Here is a 19,371-nt window from a genome sequence, read left to right on the forward strand (position 1 = left end):
CACTTATATACATGCAGGCAGTACACTCATACACGTAAAATAAAAATAATATTTTTTTAAAAACCCTTAAAAGTAGACAAAAGCAAACCATAAAATGTGCACAGGCCCTGCTTGGAGAATGCTGTAATACGTGATTAGTAACAAGCCAGGTCATTAATTAACCAGTAGGACTTATGCTGTGTAGAAGGAGCATGAGCCATACTGCTAGGGGCCATGGAGATGGCAGAGCAAGCCAAGTGTGTGTAGTATTACTCTCCACAGCTTCCCAGGTGGAAGCCTGCTCCCTACACTTAGCAGTTGTCTCCTGACATCTTTGGGGGCTGTAATCTGGGTCCCTCTAAGCAAGAGAAACAGGATGGATGCTGGACCAGGAAGGTCAACACAGCAGCCCTGTCCCTGGTGCTGTGCCCTCCTCTCCAGCTCACCTTGCACCCTTGCTTTGGTTCTAGACTCACTGATGCACATAACTCCTGCATCTCCAACAAGTTCGCCAATGATGGCAGCTTTTTGCAGCAGTTTCTGAAGTTGCAGAAGGCACAGACAAGCACAGGTGAGTGCAACTGACCCTCCCCTCAATCTTCTGGATCCCCTGGCACATTGGAGGTAACAGGTTCCACCTCAGACCATTGAGTGGCCTCAATGTACCTGTGCATGTAGCAGATTCCAGGGGCAAGGTGAACCTGTTCTCATTGTTCCCCCACAGGGGTGACTAGGGGGAAAGCATAGGACACATGGCCCTCCCACTCTTTCCCCACAAGGATGACAGATACTACCACGAGAGTCAGGGCCATAGCCAAACATATCTCAGACCGGGAATGGACAGAGGGCAGGGTGTGGAATTCCCAGTGTAGCCAGGTTGTATTCCAGCACCAAGCTGGCCTGAAATGCCCAGGTTGTCAGATGATGTATTCATATCTCCTGTACCTAGTGTAGGACAGGCAGACATCCTAGAGATGACAGACCCCCTTATAATTGGGTTTACTGAGTGCCACCTCTAGGCAAGGGAGATTGGACTGAGCCATTGTGCCTTGCCCCTGGCACTCTCCCTCATCCTCCTCGACACAGCCTGTGGTCCTTACTGACTCTGCTGCCATGTTGGTTGCCAAAATGTGTTCTCTCTACCCAGACCCACAAACTTGATGTCCTGTCATCTTTACCTCTGACCCTTTTATTTAGTAATGAAAACACCTGGGAAATGGAGGCCTCCCATCCCTGTCTTAGGAGCCTGCTGGTGACAGGTTGTGTCTGACAGCCCTGTGGTCATCCTATCTTGTGTGGCACTGTTTGACAAGGTTCAGAGTAGATTACAGGCTCTCTCTCTCGTATACCTTTCTGTTTGATGGACCAAATTCTTTTTGATCTAGAAGATGCCTACAGCTCTGGCTGAGTTCAGCTTCTGAAGCTCTATGTGTAGCTGGGCACCCCATTTACACTGAGAAACCATGGCTTTGGACAATAAGGGCAGTGTCTAGAGCAGGCCTGTTGGCCCAGTCACACCACAGTGCTGCTCCCCAGGGAACTCGGCTCCCTGCCTTACCATGGGCACAGTTGTATCCAAAGGGTTATTTTTTTGCAGTGTTGGGGATTGAACATAGGTCCTTAGGTGTGCTTAGCAACCACTTCACCACTGAGCTGCACCCCAGCCCACTTTTAGCTTTTAATTTTGAGGTGGGCTCTCATACATTACCCAGGCTGGCCATGAACTCTCAATCTTCCTGCCACAATTTCTTGAATATCTGGGATCACAGATTTGTACCACCAGGCCCAAGTCACCTCTGAGTTCTTGGGAGAATGGGGCTTGGGAGGGAGCTGAGCACCAGGCCCTCTGTGCACCCCAGCTTCTCCAGTTTTCCCTGCTGGTTGGAAGCTCAGGCTCAGGGCACACCTGACTCACAGGACTGTAGAACATGACCAGCTACACAGCCCAGGTGGAGCTTGCTGTCACTGGACAAGACTAAAGCCGACTTCTAACCTTTGTCAGAGGAAGATAAATTGTTTATCCTCAGAACCTCAGGTACAATTGAGAGAGGTCATCACCTGGGATATAGGGGCACAATTCTTACCCAGAAGATGGCTCTGGCTCTTAAGTATGGTATACCAGAGGTCTGTCCAGCCAGAGCTGCTGCCTGCAGGGCCTGACTTGTCCTCAAGCTGGAACCCCTGAAAACTCGTTTACCCCAAGCCTCAGTCTATCCTCCCTGGCCTAGAGGTGGCACTCAGTAAAACCCCTGTGTCCTGACTGATCATTAGAGGTCCTGATCATCTCTAGAATGCCTGACCCCCTCACTAGTCACAGCAGACCCAAAGGTAAAGGTGGCCACCTACTGAGTGGTTGAGGACCCCATCCCCAGGTGTGCCCACAGCAGTACTCCTTGCAAACCTTCAATGTGTGTCTTCTCTCTTCCAACCCCAGACCCACCCCCTAGCACCTCACCCAGCACACCCACGCCCAGCACCTTGAAGAGGCCTCTGCTGCTCAGTAAGCGGACAGGCCTGGTTATGGGCAGCCCACTGGGCCCTGTGAAGAACTATTCACATGCTAAGCAGCTGCCCGTTGCACACCGCCCAAGTGTCTTCCAGTCTCCAGATGAAGAAGAGGAGGAGGACTATGAGCAGTGGCTAGAGATCAAAGGTATGTTGAAGGACAGCCACGTCTCCTGCTGACCATATGGCTCCTGCAGGCACAAGTGTGACTGGAGTCTGGCACAAGGTGCTTGTGGCTGGGTTCTGTATCCCACAGGTGCCTAGGGAGGCCATTGGGTTTGAGCAGAGACTGGAAAGTTTTGAACAGCCTTGCCAAGGAGAGCACCTGCTGTGCTGGGAGCAGGGGTGCTTTCATGGCCCATCATGGAAGGCTTTCCTAGACAGGGTGCATATCACCCAAGGCAGGAACTTTGTCTTCCCAGCCACGTGAGCACCTTGAGTCCCTGAGGCCCAGAAGACTGCTCCTCTGTATGGGTACCTGGCTATCTTCACAGTTTGGGCCAGAGGTTCACAGCATACAGATTGAAGGATGTACACCTGCCTGGGGGAGGTAGTCTCTGGTTGGGGGTGGCTGTGACTCTCTTCGTGACTCCACCCTCACCTCGTATAGAGTAGGGGTCTGTGACAGCCGGACAGCGTGGACAGCTGGGTGCATAGTCTCACCAGCCTGACACGGGCAGACTGATCATATAGTTATGCCTCATCTGTCTCCTTGTTCTGAATGAGCATTCACCAGAGCAGATGGGAGGCCAGCATGACCCCAGCTTGCAGTCAGTGTGAGCTGGCGAGGGTGTGCCTTCCTAGGTGCTCTGTCCTTGCTGGTGCTCTGTGGGAGCCTAACCCATCTCAAGGCCTTAGCACCTGTTTTGGATACCTGTTGATGTTGCCCTCAAACACATCTGCTTCTGTAGATATTGATGATGTAAGAGGAGGGTGAAGCTGATAGAAAGGCACAGAATGCCTTAGCCCTCACTGGATCCTCCTTAGGTCATATGTACCTCTGTTCTTTCTGTCCCACTCCTGTGCTTCCCGCCAACCCAAACAACAAAGAATTATAAAATTAGCCAAAGGTTCAGCACCTACCACAATTGCCATATACCAGCTGACGATGAAAAATTTTCCTCTTCACTCATAAAACAACATGATCCACACAATAGCTGACAGACTCAGCCTTAGGAACAAACTAGAGAGAAATGCAAAAACATGTTCCATCTGGCTCAAACAGGCAGCCAGTATACCTATAAAAAGGCATCCTTGGGCTGGGGTTCAGTTGGTAGAGCTTAGCATGCAAGGAGCTCTTGGTTCCATCCCTAGCTCTGCATGAACCAGGTAGAGTTATGCATGCCTTTAATCCCAGCACTTGGGAGGTAGTTGCAGGAGAATTAAAAATTCAAGGCCAGCCTCTGCTATATAGCTAGTTCAAGGCTAGCCTGAGGTGCATGTTAAAAACAAACAACCCATAACCCAAACCCCATTTCTTGTTGTCTTGTTTTGATTAAAAAAAAATTTTAATTAATTAAATTTTTTTGAGACAGAGTCTCCCTGTAGCCCCAGCTGGCCTAGAACTTGCTATGTAGACCAGGCTGGCCTTGAACGCACAGAGATCCGCCTACCTCTGCCTCCCAAGTGCTGGGACTAAAGTCCTGTGCCACCATGCCCAGCTTTATTTTTATTTTCTGTGTATAAGTGTATTGCTTGCATGTTAATATAAGTGCACCTGTGTCGTGCAATGCTCATGGAGGTCAGAAAAGGCCATTGGATTTCCCTGGAAATGGAGTTAGCTGTTAGTCACCATGTGGATGCTGGGAATCAAACCTGGGTCTTCTGCAAGAGCAGACAGTGCTCTTAATTGCTGAATCATCTCTCCAGACTTTTGTTTTGATTTTTTGAGACAGGGTCTCACTCTGTAGCTCTGCTGGCCTGGAACTCATTATGTAGATTAGCACCGAAAACCCCATATTCTTTTTTTTTTTTTCTTTGTCTTTTTGAAGCAGTGTCTCCCTGTAGCCCCAGCTATCCTGGAACTCACTATGTAGACCAGGCTGGCCTTGAACTCACAGAGATCCGCCTGCCTCTGCCTCTGCCTCCCAAGTGCTGGGACTACAGGTGTGCGCCACCACACCTGGCTTACCCCATATTCTTAATTGCTCTGAGATAATACTTGAGCACCAGGCAATGGGTGCTTTGGTGCCCAATGGCTGCCAGCACTATCCCAGTAATACAAACCTGGACTACTTGGAGAAATGGCTGCCTGTGGGTATACGAAGGTGCAGGAGGTATAGGAGATAATCCTAGAGTGCTGTGTCACCGATGGTGAGGGGACACATCAGAGACTCCTGGAGTCATGTTCAGAGTGCTTGGGAGCCATCTTGAAAAAGACTGCACCAGCAGCTGTTTGGATAACATTAATTAGAGTATTCAAATCAGAGCAAGTAATGGGTTTTTAAAGAAGAATTGGTTGGGGCTAGGGAGATAGCTCAGTAAAAGATTGATCTTGTGTTTGTAAACATGAAGCTCCCTAGAACCTACATTTGAAGAGAAAAAAAAAAAAAGCTAGACATGGTGCACATGCTTATTCCAGTGCTGCTGCGGAGGCAGAGACAGGTGGGTCCCTGGGGCTTACTGGTAGCCAGCCTAGCCTACTTGATGAGTTTCAGGTCACTGAAAGACCCTGACTCAAAAAAAGATGGGTACTTGTACCTGCATACACATACCCAAAAGAATTTGTCATCTTTGAAGGACAAAATGGAATAGATGTATTAAACTGAAAACTGGTAAATAAAAAAGTTGGAGTTGAGTAGATGACTTGGTGGTTAAGAGTACATATTGATCTTGCAGAGGACCTGCATTTGGTTCCCAGCACCCATACTGGGTAGCTCACAGCTGTGTTTAACTCTAGCTCCAGTGCCTCCAAGGGCACTGCACTCAATGTGCACATAACGTGCATACATATGCATAATTAAAAACAAGAAACTGGGCATGGTTGCACATGCCTTTAATCCCATCACTTGGGAAGGTGTATCTCTTTGACACTGAGGCCAGCCTGGTCTACATAGCAAGTACCAGACTAGCTGGGGCTACAGGGAGACCTTGTCTGGAAAAAATAATAACAAAATAAAACAGAAAGTCTTCAAGAGAGTTAAACACCCCATCACACCGCCACTCACACACACAGACTAAAGAGAATGGATACACTTCCAGTGGCCTATTCCAGCCTGGGGATAGCTTGCCGGCCAGAGGCCCTGACACTGTCCCCTGCCAGTGTCTGAGACTGTGGAGCCTCACTGTCCCTTCACAGAGTTATGCATCTTTCGCTCCTCTTTTCCCTTGTTGCGGTCTGTAGAGAGAGTGTACCTAGTGACTGTTGGGTGAGTGAGTTGGAGCCCCGTACTGACAGCCTCCTTAAAGTTTCACCCCCAGAGGGAGCTGAGACTCGGCGAGTGATAGAGAAGCTGGCCCGCTTTGTGGCAGAAGGAGGCCCGGAGCTAGAGAAAGTAGCTATGGAGGACTACAAGGATAACCCGGCCTTCACGTGAGTGTCGCTGGGATAGGGCTGTGCTGCTCGCACATTCAGTGTGACCATATATAGATATGTGTGAAGTTGTCACTCTACTGCGGTCTGGAGCCTGGGGAGCTCAAGGTGGGACCCAGAGCCTTTTACATGCCAAGCAAGAGCTCTGCCACTGAACCCAAAAGAAGATTGCTGTTGTTTTGGGGGAAGTGCTGTGGGTGGACCCCAGAGTCTTGCACACACTAGGCCAGTGCTCTGCCACTGAGCACTTTATAAATCACATCAGAGGTCACCAGAGGCTCCCCTGTGGCACCCAGACAGACTTTTGGCACTGCCAAGGCCTCTCTGCTTTTGTGTGGTGGAACCCCAGGCTCACCCACCACTGAAACTCATTCTTTCAATGTTCCAAATCTCCTCTCCAGATTTTTGCACGATAAGAATAGCAGGGAATTCCTGTACTACAGAAAGAAGGTGGCAGAGATCAGGAAGGAATCCCAGAAGCCACAGGCAGCTACCCAGAAAGGTAAGTGGGCAGAGGGGGCAGGAAGCTGTGGGGAGGGGGAACCAAGACCTGTGCCCTTATGGGCAGCAGGGGTTGCCCTGTGGGTGGGCCAGCATACCATCTTGCAGGTCCTCCTGGGGCCTAGCTAAAGCCTGAGCACCTGGCCTGCCTCAGGTGTGTAGGACTGTGGTGAATTAAGGACTGCCTAGAGGCTGGGTACTGTCCATATGCTCAGCTGAGCATGGGAAAGGGCCAAAGGAGTATTCACTTGTTGTTTTGACAAGTGCTCATGAGCCCCAGTGTCATAAGGGCATTGGGGGCCCATCAGGTCAAGACAGATATGATGCCTGATGCCAAATGGGAGGCCTGGGAAAAGACAGTGACAACTGGATGGGGTAGGTCTTGGGGTCAGGGCTCTGGTGGGCAGCAGAAGTCTGATGTGTAGAAACAGCAGAGTCACTGCAGACCTCTGCTCTGACCTTCTCCCCAGGAGAGAAGGGCGAGGCCCCTCCAGTGCCCTGTGACCTTTGGGGTGGGAATGGGAGTGGAGGTGGGGTTGTATAGTTGTGATGTTTCTCTGGCTTTGGTCCCTGTAGTAATCTGATTCCCATTTGCCTGTCTCTCTTTGCACCATTCCTAAGACAAGCCCCGCTTGCTCTCGAGGGGCTCTTAGCAGGAATTAGGCTGTTGGGTGTGGTGAGTTGAGCTCAGTACTGACAGCCTGCTTAAAGTTTCACCCCCAGAGGATGAAGAGGCCAAGAACCTTGCAGAAAAGTTGGCCAGGTTCATAGCAGACGGGGGTCCCGAGGTTGAGACTATCGCCCTGCAGAACAACCGTGAGAACCAGGCCTTCAGGTAAGGTGCATTCATCTCCTTTGAGCTGCTCTGTCCAAATGCAGGTGGAAACAGTTGAGGGAGAAAAGGTTTGTTTGGGCTCGTGGTTTTGGGAGCTCACAGTCATCATGGAGAGGAAGGCAGGGTGGAGTCTGTGGTATATGGCTGGGCCTTCTGGAGTCTCCAGTGGCTAGGAAGAAAAGGGCACCAGGACCAGTGGCCAGACTATGGCCTACAGAGGCCCACCCCTGATAGTCCCACTTCCTGAAGGCTCCACAGCCTCCTAAAGTAATACCACCTACTAGGGACCAGGTGGTCGGAACATGAACCTGTGGGACATTTGAAGGTTCAGTCCATTGAGGGGCTAGCCCTGGCCATGGCCCCTGTCAGTGAAGGCACGGGGCTCTATCTATGCTCAAAAGCAGAGATTCTAGTCTTGGGAGCTTCTGACCCCAGAGTCTACCTGTGACCCTCATTGATATGTCCCTTGAATGGTGTCTGAGCAGGCATGCTGGGTTTTTGGACCTCTATCTCCCAGGTGTCTTTATGGACTAGCATTTGCTGCACTCCCTGTGACAGACAGCAGCTGCTGGCAGGCTGGGCTCAAGACTCATAGAAGGGTCTGTATTGGGTATATTCTTGGGAGTCTCCCCTTTATGTTGAGGAGGCAGTAGGGAACAGGGAGCCTCAGGGTATATTGGAGTGCCTCCAGACTGTGTTCCTGTGTTCTGAACCCAAAAAGGGACAGATGACAAGTGGGCCCACCATGAGCTGACGCCCCAGCCCTGAGGCTCTGACTTACTCTGCCATTCAGGCATATGGAAACTGCTCTGTGGTGGGGAGGGCAGTGCTGCTGTCAGGCTGGGAAGGGCCAGCAGAATCTAACTATACAACCCAAGCTAGCCTACAGGTCATACTTCTCCTACCTCAGGCTCCTGAGTGCTGGGGTGACAGGCCTGTGCTACACACAAAGCCTATTAGTCTTTTTTTAAAAAATATTTTATTTATGATTTTTATTTTATGTGTATGCATGTATTGCCTGCATGTAGATAAGTGCACCCATGTCATGCAGTACCCATAGAGGACAGAAGAGACTGTCAGATCACCTGGAACTGGAGCTACAGATAGTTGTTAGCTGCCATGTGGGTGCTGGGATTCGAACCCGGGTCTTCTACAAGAACAGTCAGTGTTCTTAACTGCTGAGCCATCTCTTCAGCCCCTAGTCTTTTATGAAGTTACCTAATTGAGGGGCTGACCTCTGTGGGCACCTGCTCTCACAGTCACACGTTTAAAAATAAATCAAGCTGGGCATGGTGGCACACGCCTTTAGTCCTAACACTTGGGAGGCAGAGGCAGGCAGATCTCTGTGAGTTTGAGGTCACCCTGGTCTATACAGTTCCAGGCCAGCTGGGACTACAGAGAGACCCTGTCTCAAAAACACCCCCCCCCCAAAAAAAAATCCAAAAAATCTTGGGGAAAAAAAAGTTACCTAATTGAACTAATTTAAATAAGAACTTACTGACTCTCATGGTCTATTTGCAATGGTGGTCTGTGTGCCACAGGACTAGTGGGCAGAGTGATGGGACTTTATTCTGGGCTCCTGCCACTCAGGGTCAGGCTGTGCCCTAGAAAGCATATCAAGTGTGTCAGTTGAATACTGGTTGGGGTCCTACTACACACCTTTAATAGCAATGGCAGATGGATCTCTGTGGATCCAAGGCCAGCTTAGTCTGCATAGTGAGTTCTAGGCCACCTGGGGCTACAGGGAGACCCTGTCTCAAAAAACAAAAACAGAAACAAAAACAGTGTTTACGGTGATGACACAGCAATAATGAGCTAGTATGGTGGCACCTGCCTGAAATCCCAATACTCAGAAGCTGAGGCAAGAGGATCAAAGCCAGCCTGGGCTACATAGCAAGACCCTGCCTCATAAAACAAAAATGTTAGCAACAGATCTAATGTCCAGTCTTAGAGACTAAACATCTGCAAGGCTGTTAGAAGGCACACAGGCCTTCTAGAGGTAAGGAAACTGAGGCAAGGAGGCTGTTCTGGGAAGCATGCTCCTAGTATTGGAAGTATCTCTGTCCATTTCTGGATGCTTCCAGTGTTCTGAGATGGACAGTTTATAGAAGAAGGCAGTTGCATTGGCTCATGGTTCTACAGTCAGTGGTAGTCCATCTAGTGCTGGCCTCATGCTACAGCTACCTTTAGCACAGTGCAAGTGTGAGTGGTGCTACAGAGCAGGAGGGGCTTTCTTCACCCTTACTCCTGTTTTTGTTTGGTGGCAAATAGTCCAGGCTGGCCTTGAACTCTTTGACCTTCCTGCCTCAGTCTTTCAAGTGCTGGGATCCCGGGTATGCACTTCTATACCCAGCTTACTTTTGTCTAGTTTTGTTTTGTTATAATTATTTTTGTTATTTATTATTATTAATTTTTTTTTGGTCTTTTGAGACAGGGTCTGCCTGTAGCCCCAGCTGTCCCGGAACTGTGTAGACCAGGCTGGCCTTGAACTCACAGAGATCTGCATGCCTCTGCCTCCCAAGTACTGGGATTAAAGGCGTGCGCCACCATGCCTGGCCAATTATTTATTTTTATTATTTTTATGTGTATGAGTATATATGCATGTATGTAAGTACACCCATACATGCAATATCCATGGAGGGCAGAGAAGAGCATCAGGTCTCCTGGAACTGGAGTTACAGACAGTTGTTAGCTGTAATGTGTATCCTGGGAACTGAACCTGGATCCTCTACAAGAGCAGCCAGTGCTCTTAACTACTGAGCCATCTCTCCAGCCCATTTTGTTTGTTTTAATTTTATGTATTTATTTTTATTTTATGTATATGAATGTATTGCCTGCGTGTGTGTAAGTCCACCTGTGTCGTGCAATGCCCAGGGAGGTTAGAAGAGGGTGTTGAATTCCCCCTGACATTGAATTCCCCCTAACAGATGGTTGTTAGCCACCATGTGGGAATTGAACCCTGGTCCTCTGTAAGAGCATTCAGTGCTCTTAACTGCTGAGCCGTCTCTCCAGCCATCTCTCCTCTCCAGTTTTGAGAGAGGATCTTAGCATGTAGCTCTGGAACTCACTGTGTATACAGAGCCACCAGCCTCTGCTTCCTGAGTGCTTGGATTGAAAGTATGCACCGCCACTCCTGGCCTTGACTTTTCTTACCAGCAGTTCTCACTTGGTCATGCTTATACTGTAACCCAGGAATACAAAGGAGATGCTACCACCCACCCTCCTCAGGTCCCAGATGTTAGTTAGCAAGTTCCTTCTAGCCATCTCCTGAGGCTCAGCTGGAAACAGACTTGAGTCTGTGGGGCTCTCTGGTGGGTCTCTTGTTTACATGTAGGCGTAATCTACAACATCTGACCCTTCTCAGCAGCTCCTGTGTCTTCTAGTGCCCTGTCCAAGCATTTTAGCAGCCACATGGTGAAAATATTGACAGGAAAACTGCCTCTCTGTGGAGTGGGTACAGACTCTGGTGGTTACTTCTAAACAGCACAGGATAGCTAGCTGCATTTGAACGTGTCAGGCATTCTGATTCTCTGCCCTGGGGAGGGTGTGTGCAGGCTACTTGCAAATCCTGCACCATTTAAAGGAGACTGAGCATCCTAGAGTTTGGCAGGAACAGGGGTTCTGGGCAGTCTCTTAGGAACCAAGGGCCCATGGTCTCATCATCTGGGCACAGCTCCAGGTTCCCTAGCACAGGTCCAGCCCCTCAGCCAGGGTCAAGTCCCCTGCACCAAGCCAAATTTACTCCATTCTGCCCTGTAGGGAATATGGGAGGCACGTTTCATGATATGTCTAGACAGAAGCAAGCAGTGGAAAACTGAGGCCTCTGCCACATCAGTCAAGCTGTGTCCCCAGCTGACTAGGGACAAAGTGATCTTTGGCTTTCAGGGAAGTAGGAGTTTCTGCCCCTGAACCACCTACCTTTAAGGTGGGCTAGAACCCAGCTCATATCTTTCTTCACTGTCAGTCCACTGGGGTAGTGGAGACATGGCTGGGTTTGGAGAGGGGTGTCATGGTGTGAGGTCCCTGTGTCTGCTGGGTTGGGGAGGCTCTGAAGTAGCCTTTGATGTCCCTGGAAGCAGGAGTGTCTATAACTGATGGGGGCCTGATAGGTGGGACAGACTTGCAGAGGTCCCTAACTGAGACCTGACTGGACAGTGACCCTGGTGACCCTGAGTGCATATTGCCTATCTGTTGTCGCCACAGTAGCAGGGCCAAGGCTCAGCCCAGCTAATGGTGTCCCCTCTCTTTCCTTTGTAGTTTTCTATATGAACCCAACAGCCAAGTGTACAAATACTACCGGCAAAAACTGGAGGAGTTCCGGAAAGCCAAGGCAGGCTCCACGGGCATCCTCCTTGCTCCTGCTCCTGACCCCAGCCTTCGATGCAAGTCCACCCCTGAGGCCCTGCCAGGGGCTGTGCCCTCTGCCACCACCTGCCCCACCCCAGTGACCCCCACGCATGCTGTCACCCCTACTCCAGCCATCCCTGGAAAGCCCAACACTACAGCCACTGTGAAGAGGAAGCGGAAGAGCCGGTGGGGGCCCGAAGAGGATAAGGTGGACCTGCCACCTGCTGAGTTGGCACAGAAGGATGTAGATGCCTCACCTTCACCTCTCTCAGGTAGGCCATCTTGTCCTGTTGTTCATCTAAGGGGTCATTTCTGAACATGGACCCCAATCTCACTCCCTCCTTTGTCTGGGAAAATTTCATGTCCCAGGCCAGCCTGGTTAACAGGACAAGACTTTGTCTCAAAACACATATATGCTGGTAGACTTCTTTTTTTTTTGAGACAGCCTCATGTAGCTAAGGATATTTTGTGACTTTTTTGAGACAGGGTCTCACTAAATGTTCCTGGCTGGCCTTGAACTCATAGAGATCTGCCTGCCTCTGCCTCCCAAGTGCTGGGATTAAAGGCGTGTGCCACCACGCCTGGCTCTTTGTTAATTTTTAAAAAAATTTTATGTGTTTCTGAGTGTTTTGCTTGCATGTGTGTAATTGTGCCTGTGGATACCAGAAGAGTATCAGATCCTCTGGAACTGGGGTTAGGGATGGCTGCCATGTGAGTGTTAGGAACTAAACCTGGGTTCTCTGCAAGAGCTTTAACCATGAGCCATCTCTCCAGCACCACTGCTGCCACCCCCACCCCCCCTTTTTGAGACAAGGTCTCACGTTGCCAAGGCTGGTCTCAAACAGAGATTGGCCTTGAACTCCTGATCTTCCTGCCTCTGTGTCGCAATTGCTCGAATGACAGGCATGCGCTACCATACCTGGATTGGGTTTTCCACATTTAAGTGGCAGAGGGGAGCATCTACATCTTGCTCCTCAGTTTGTGGAGAAGGTGTTTACTTTTACCACTCCGTGTATTAGCTATAGACTTTCTCTGTTTTATTTGTTGGTGTGGTTTGAGGGATCGAGTGGTCTCAAGTGTGGTGGGCAAGTACACTAGCACCGTGGCCTTAGCCCCCTTATTGATGTTCCATCTAGGTTTTGTATCCTTTGTTAAAAGTGCTATCCTGCTGCAGGGCATGGTGATATACACCTTTAGTCTCAGCACTTGGGAGGCAGAATCAGGTGGATCTCTGTGAGATTCAGGTCAGCCAGGGCTACATAGTGAGACCCTGATTTTTTTTTGTTTAAGTTGTGATTTGGTATTTAGCTATCAGTTATTGTATTACAAAGCCCTGGGTTCTGTCCCCGGCAACATGTGAACACACACATGTCTGAAAGTGGTGTCTAGCCATTACTGCAGGACAGTCTTATTTCTCCATCAGTGCTGTGAGTTCATGCTTTATGTATTTTGGAGGCTCATTTTATTTTTAATTAAGAAAATGGTTTTTTTGGCCAGGCATGGTGGAGCACGCCTTTAATCCCAGCACTCAGGAGGCTGAGGCAGGTGGATCTCTGTGAGTTTAAGGCCAGCCTGGTCTATATTGGGAGTTCCAGGACAGCCCTATCTCTCAAAATACACATATAAAAACTGTTTTTGGATTTTTTTAAATTTTTGTTTTTTGTATGTGAGTGTTTTGCCCTCATGTATCTAAGTGCACCCCTGTGCAATGCCTGTGGAGAGCAGAAGAGGGCATCAGGTCTCCTGGAACCAGAGTTATGGGCAGTCTTGTAAGTGCTGGGAACTGAACCCAGTTTTCTGCAAGAGCAGCTAGTGCTCTTAATGCTAAGCCATCTCTTCGGCATATTTATTTGTCTTTGAGACAGGTCTCCCAGCAGGCCCTAACTGGGCTAGACCTCACTATATCGACCATGCTGGCCATGAACTCAGAGATCCACTTGCCTCTGCCTCTGGAGTGCTGGGATTAAAGGCATAGGCCACCATACCCAGCCTTTTATTTTTCTTTGTGTGTCTGTGTGAGTGGATGAGGTCAGAGGATAATCCAAGAGAGGCGGTTCTCCTTCTACCATGTGTGTCCTAGGGATCCAATTAAGGTCATCAGGGTTGGTGACAGGCACCTTCACCCATTGAGCCACTGTGGGGGCTCCTGTTCTGGACACTCTTGCTGGATGCATTTATTACTGTGTCTTCCTCTGTTGAGGGCCTTTTTTCCTGATGTCACACTCATTTTGACCTCTTGACTGCCTTTGACCAACGCTCTTGTGGCCACCCCAGCTCTCTCAGTTGCTGTTTCCACAGTGTCATTTCCACCCTTGGGCTCTCACCCTGTTTCTGTCTATGGATCTACAGCCAGCCTCTGTTCAAGGTCACATGGTTTGGTCCCGTTTTCTGTCCTAGGCCTTTGAAGCCAGAGGCTTCATAGAAATTTCAGGAACTAGTTGAGGAGAGGCACTGTGGCAGCTACTATCAGCTTTGCAGAGTCACCTCTGACCTTTCCTTCACACAGTGTTTGAGGGGCAGCTGACCTGTGGCCTGTCTTTCATTTCCTGCCATAAGCCCACATAGGTGGGCTTATGTGGGGGTAGTCTTCTGTCATCTATAGCCTTCCCCAGTGTGACTGGAGCACCATTGCTAGGTACAGTCACTCAGTGTGGTCCCCTATGAAGGCTGTTCTCCCAGTTACTGGGCTGGCCTCTGGACAGCCCCATCTAGCTATGAGGGTCATTTTCTGGTCCCATGGCCCTCAGAGATTCTAGTTTAAAAGGAAATCTCCCAGACTGTTTTATTTATTTTGTTATTTATTTTTGAAATAGGGTTTCCCTGTAGCCCCATCTAGCCTGGAACTTGCTATGTAGACTAGGTTGGCCTTGGTCTCATTGAGAGCCACCTGCCTTTGCTTCCCAAACTGCTGGGATTAAAGGCATGTGCTATCATGCCCAGCCTTCTCAGGCTCTTGACAATGGCTTTAGCCAGGGTCTAAGGCCTAGGATCTGCCTGCCACTCAAAGATGAGTGCTTCTGCCTTTCACAGAGGAGGCTGAGCCCCAGGGCTTCTCTGACATGGGTACCCCAGCACCAAAGTGTCTAGCCAGACTCCTGCACTTGAGGGCACCCCCACTGTGGTCCAGAGGACCAGCACAGGCCCAGGCTCACTGGTCTGCATTGCCTTCTTTGAACCTGGACAAACAACACATGTCCATGGGTGAGGTGGCCTGAAGAGAAGGGAGTTGCTCAGATCCCAGCCTCATGGGTCCCCTCAGCCCTGGGTACCTCTACAAGTCCTCAAGCAAAGATCAGGAGTGCATTGGGAGCCCTGGAGCAAGGGTTTACAGGGTGTGTATATGTGTGTATGGTACTGAGGGTGAAACCCAGAGCTTCACATATGTTGGCAAACACTGTAGTCCTGAGCCTCCCTCCTGACCTTCATGGTAGCTCTGAAGAGCATAGCCCCAGCCCAGCTGACCCTGGGACTTGGCTCTTTCCACCCTCCCAGAGGGCTCTCTGCATCCCTTAGACCCCCCTCCCATACTACCCCAGCACCTGGCTTCCCTCCCCAGGAGTGATGGCTTCTGCTGGCCAGATGGGCCATCACAGCACCTTCCCATGAATCAGTTCAGTTCCAGCCAAGTTCTGAAGCTGATGCCAAATTAAATGTCAGCAGCTTGAGGATAAGTGGCTGCCTTCCCCCAAAGGAGATAAGGGAGCCACATGGCAGACTCTATTGCCAGACCCAGTCCTGTGTTTGTCTGTGCTGGGTAGCATGCATGTGCTTCATAGACATACAGCTCAGCTCCTGTCTATGGCTTTGCCCAGGCCCTTGCCAGTTAGCTGTGTGGTGTTATGTCAGGACTCCACCTTCTCTGATCCCTAGTATCCACACCTATGGTTAGGGGGTTGCGGATCCCTCCTGAGGAGATGAACCAGCAGCACACATCTCAGTGCCCAAGACAGTGAACCCCTAGGCTGACATCCAGGGCAGGAGGGCATCCATGGTGCAGTGGCAGAGTTAATGCCAGATACCCGAGACCCCAGGGCCATGACTAGGGCCTGCCTGTCACTCCCTGACTGTTCATGTCATCTCTTTCCAGTTCAGGACCTCAAGGGGCTTGGCTATGAGAAGGGGAAGCCCGTGGGACTGGTGGGTGTCACAGAGCTGTCCGATGCCCAAAAGAAGCAGCTGAAGGAACAGCAGGAGGTAAGGCCACAGGACAGCCAGTAGAGGGTCACCTCTACCCTGATGTGCAGGGCCACAGATTTGTCCATGTGTGGGAGCCTGTTGGAGGAGCTCTGGGTCCTCAGCCTTCCTTAGGGCAGTCCTCAAGGCTTGTGGGCTAGCCCTGTCAGGAGTTCCTTCCCTTCCCCTTCCTAGCCCCCTCTTTAGTCTAGTACAGGGTGGTCCTACTCTGCACAGGGACTTAATGGTCTGAGGGCCTTTGGTGTCTGTCTTGTCTTAGTGAGGGGCCCAGCTGGGTCAATGGGGATGGAAGCGGAGTCTAATGCCAGACCCAATCCTTTGTGTATCTGTGCCAGATAGCATGCATGCTTCCTCCAGGCCTGTAGCCTGTGACACCAGCTGCCTAGCAGGGCCAGCCACCCTTGCTCTATGGCTGAGGTGTCTCCGCACTGTGTGCCCTCGCCCTACCTTGCTCTCCAGGGCAAGGGGGAGTTTCACTAGGTCCCCACCATTCCATTGGCCACAGATGCAGCAGATGTACGACATGATCATGCAGCACAAGCGCGCCATGCAGGATATGCAGCTGCTGTGGGAGAAGGCACTGCAGCAGCACCAGCATGGCTATGACAGTGACGAGGAGGTGGACAGTGAGCTGGGCACCTGGGAGCATCAGCTACGACGCATGGAGATGGACAAGACACGGGGTGTGCGGGACACACAGGGCGGGCGAACCCCACTCACCTCGGAAAACACCCCCCCATTTGCCCTGCCTGACAGTGATACGTGGTCCAGTGTCTCCACCTCTTCTGCCTCAGTTTCCTTGGTGGTGGAGGACAAGCCACTGGCCTGTGTTGCTGGCCCAGAAGGGGCATTGGTATCACCTGCTACCTCATCCTGGCTTGCTTACCTTTCCTTCCTCTCTGGCCAGAGTGGGCTGAGCAGCTGACAAAGATGGGCCGGGGCAAGCACTTCATTGGGGATTTCCTGCCTCCTGATGAGCTGGAGAAGTTCATGGAGACCTTCAAGGCCCTGAAGGTGAGCCTCACCCCAGGCCTGAAGCAGCTACACCTTATGCTTGGTCAGGGGGCACCATCTGATAGGGAATTAACAAACAGCTGAGCTGCTGCCTCAGAAGCATTTCCCGACTGCACAGAAATCACAGTCATACCTCCAGTGGTCTCCTGCAGATACCTCCAGAGTTTTTATTTTTTTTCCTTTCTCTCTTCTGTGGATTTTTCAAGGTGGTCTCTCTATGTAGCCCTAGCTGGTCTAGAACTTACATATAGATCAGGCTGGCCTCAAACTCTGACCCTCCTCCTCCTCCTAAGTGCTAGAAGGCACTGCCATGCCTGGCCAGAGCAGAGCTCAGTGTGCTGCCCCTACTGTGGTGGCCCCAAGAATCAGTGGGCTGCTGTGGTGTGAATTGGGTTTTCTTTGTACCCCATAGCCTCATCCAATGAAGTGGTGACCTCATCACCCACATCAGTATTTAGCATTCTGTATGGCAAACTGCTCTTGAGCTGGGCATTTGGAACAGACTCTTAAGAACATGAGCTAGTCTTAGCCGATAAGTTGTTAAATGTCCTGATAGACGGGGCTTGTGTAACTTGTCACCTTGCTCCTTTTGATTTGGCTGCCAGGAAGCTCAACTCCTTGATCTGTTTTTATGAAGTCTGCACTGGTGACAGTAGGGACAGGCAGCCTCAGTCTGGCCCAAAGCCAAAGGCAGTGTGACAGGTTTGGGAGCCAGACTTGGGGCCCAAGGATGGCTGCAGCCCTGCTGTCTGACAATTTCCTCCTTTCTCCTGTTGTAGGAGGGCCGAGAGCCAGACTACTCGGAGTACAAGGAGTTCAAGCTGACAGTGGAGAACATCGGCTACCAGATGCTCATGAAGATGGGCTGGAAGGAGGGCGAGGGCCTGGGCACCGAGGGCCAGGGCATCAAGAACCCTGTCAACAAGTGAGTGCTAAGGAGGGGACTTGCAGGGAGCACACAGATTGGCAAGCCCTCTAGGACCCTCTGATAGAGCCGGAAGTTTCCAGAAACTATTGGGGACTGGAGCCTTGCGTCTGGCCTCTGACAGCACTGTTTGGGTGGACCCCGGGGACGTGTCCTCTGTCTCCTCTCCCTTCTCTCCCTCCTCTTCCTCTCCCTCCTCTGCCTCCTCCTCCCGGCGTGGCTTACCCCCCAGCTCAAGCTTAGCCCCCAATTAGTGGGCATCAGCCCTGACCTAGCCAGGCTGGTCCCTTACCCCAGGGCCCACCCATAGCCCCTTCCCATCACCCCAGCCTGGACCCTGCTCACACCCACTGGCCTCCCACAGGGGTGCCACCACGGTGGATGGTGCTGGCTTTGGCATTGACCGACCAGCTGAGCTCTCTAAGGAAGATGATGAGTACGAGGCCTTCCGAAAGAGGATGATGCTGGCCTACCGCTTCCGGCCCAACCCCTTGGTGCGTGCCCACAGCTCCTCTGCTGATGCTCAGCTCACTTCAGGGAGTGGGAGGTGACAGTAGGGCCCCTCCTTCAACCCCCAGTGGATATACTGCCTGGAAGGTTCTGGAGAGGGAGGATCTGCAGCTTCCCACTAATGCTGTCACTTTTTCCATCTTTTTGGCCTCTCACAGAACAACCCCAGACGGCCGTACTACTGAGCATTCTGAGAACACAAGCCTACTTCAGATTAGCCATCCTTGGACTACAGAATGTTCTGGCCTGAACTGCTGCCTGTCCTGTTGTCACAAGTGTTGTGCTATGTATTAAAAGTCCCAGTGCTCATTGCCCCAGCAGCCATCTCTCTGCCATCACCTAAAATTCCTTTGTTCCCCATAGTCGGGCTGGTGGGATGGGATGTTACCCTGAAGGCTCCTAGGTGCCTCTGGGCTCCTGGGGCTCCATTTGTGGGGTCCCCACTAAACCTGGGCTGTGGGTGACAGGGGACCACAGCTCTTCCCATAGGAGACAAAGGCAACCAGACACAGTGACCAGGCCTGGGCACATCAGTGGAGTCCTCCAGCTGGGAGGTGCTGCAAGAGGGTAGGGTGGGGCCCCTGACAGCCTCCGGCATGCTGTGGGCCTCACCCCAATAGGCTCCCTCCCACCAAAAGCCCCCTCTGCTGATGACTGCAGCCTTAGCTAGAAAGCCAGTCCCTGCGGATGCAGCCTGAGACTGGTCTCACTCTGCAGTGACTGCTGACAGCAGTGGCAGCTACCAGAAAGAGCCAGGACTTAGGAGACCAACAGAGACTCCTCAGGGACCAGGGGTGGCTGGCCTCTGGATGTTGGGCCACAGCAGGGCAAGGGATGATCCTGGTGGCCTTAGCCCAGGTATCCACATGGAGGCTACCCAAGACCAGGGAGGGTCCTGAGTACAGGATTCAGGAGACTGGACCCTGGGACACCGTACCACCCAGCTCACCATATCGTCCATGGTGTTCTCAGTAACCTGGAGGCCTGCCAGTTGGCACAGACTATCCCAGGGAGGGGAAGGAGGGGGCT

General features: G+C 51.2%; 1 protein-coding gene across 1 annotated transcript; it reads left to right on the plus strand.

The window, feature by feature from the left end:
* Positions 1-449: 449 nt before the first annotated feature.
* Positions 450-18,660, plus strand: Sugp1 (SURP and G-patch domain containing 1; the record flags this gene model as incomplete). The annotated part of the gene is given in 12 exon segments (XM_029559373.1): positions 450-550; positions 2,414-2,632; positions 5,893-6,016; positions 6,418-6,518; positions 7,229-7,352; positions 11,610-11,971; positions 15,787-15,893; positions 16,399-16,576; positions 16,801-16,907; positions 17,687-17,832; positions 18,197-18,326; positions 18,501-18,660. Coding segments are annotated over 12 exon segments (1,726 nt in total), but the record flags the coding sequence as incomplete, so codon positions are not given.
* Between the last annotated feature and the right edge of the window lie 711 nt (positions 18,661-19,371).

The sequence above is a fragment of the Nannospalax galili genome, unplaced genomic scaffold (assembly GCF_000622305.1).
Source record: "Nannospalax galili isolate Female #2095 unplaced genomic scaffold, S.galili_v1.0 scaffold529, whole genome shotgun sequence".
Classification (NCBI taxonomy): domain Eukaryota; kingdom Metazoa; phylum Chordata; class Mammalia; order Rodentia; family Spalacidae; genus Nannospalax; species Nannospalax galili.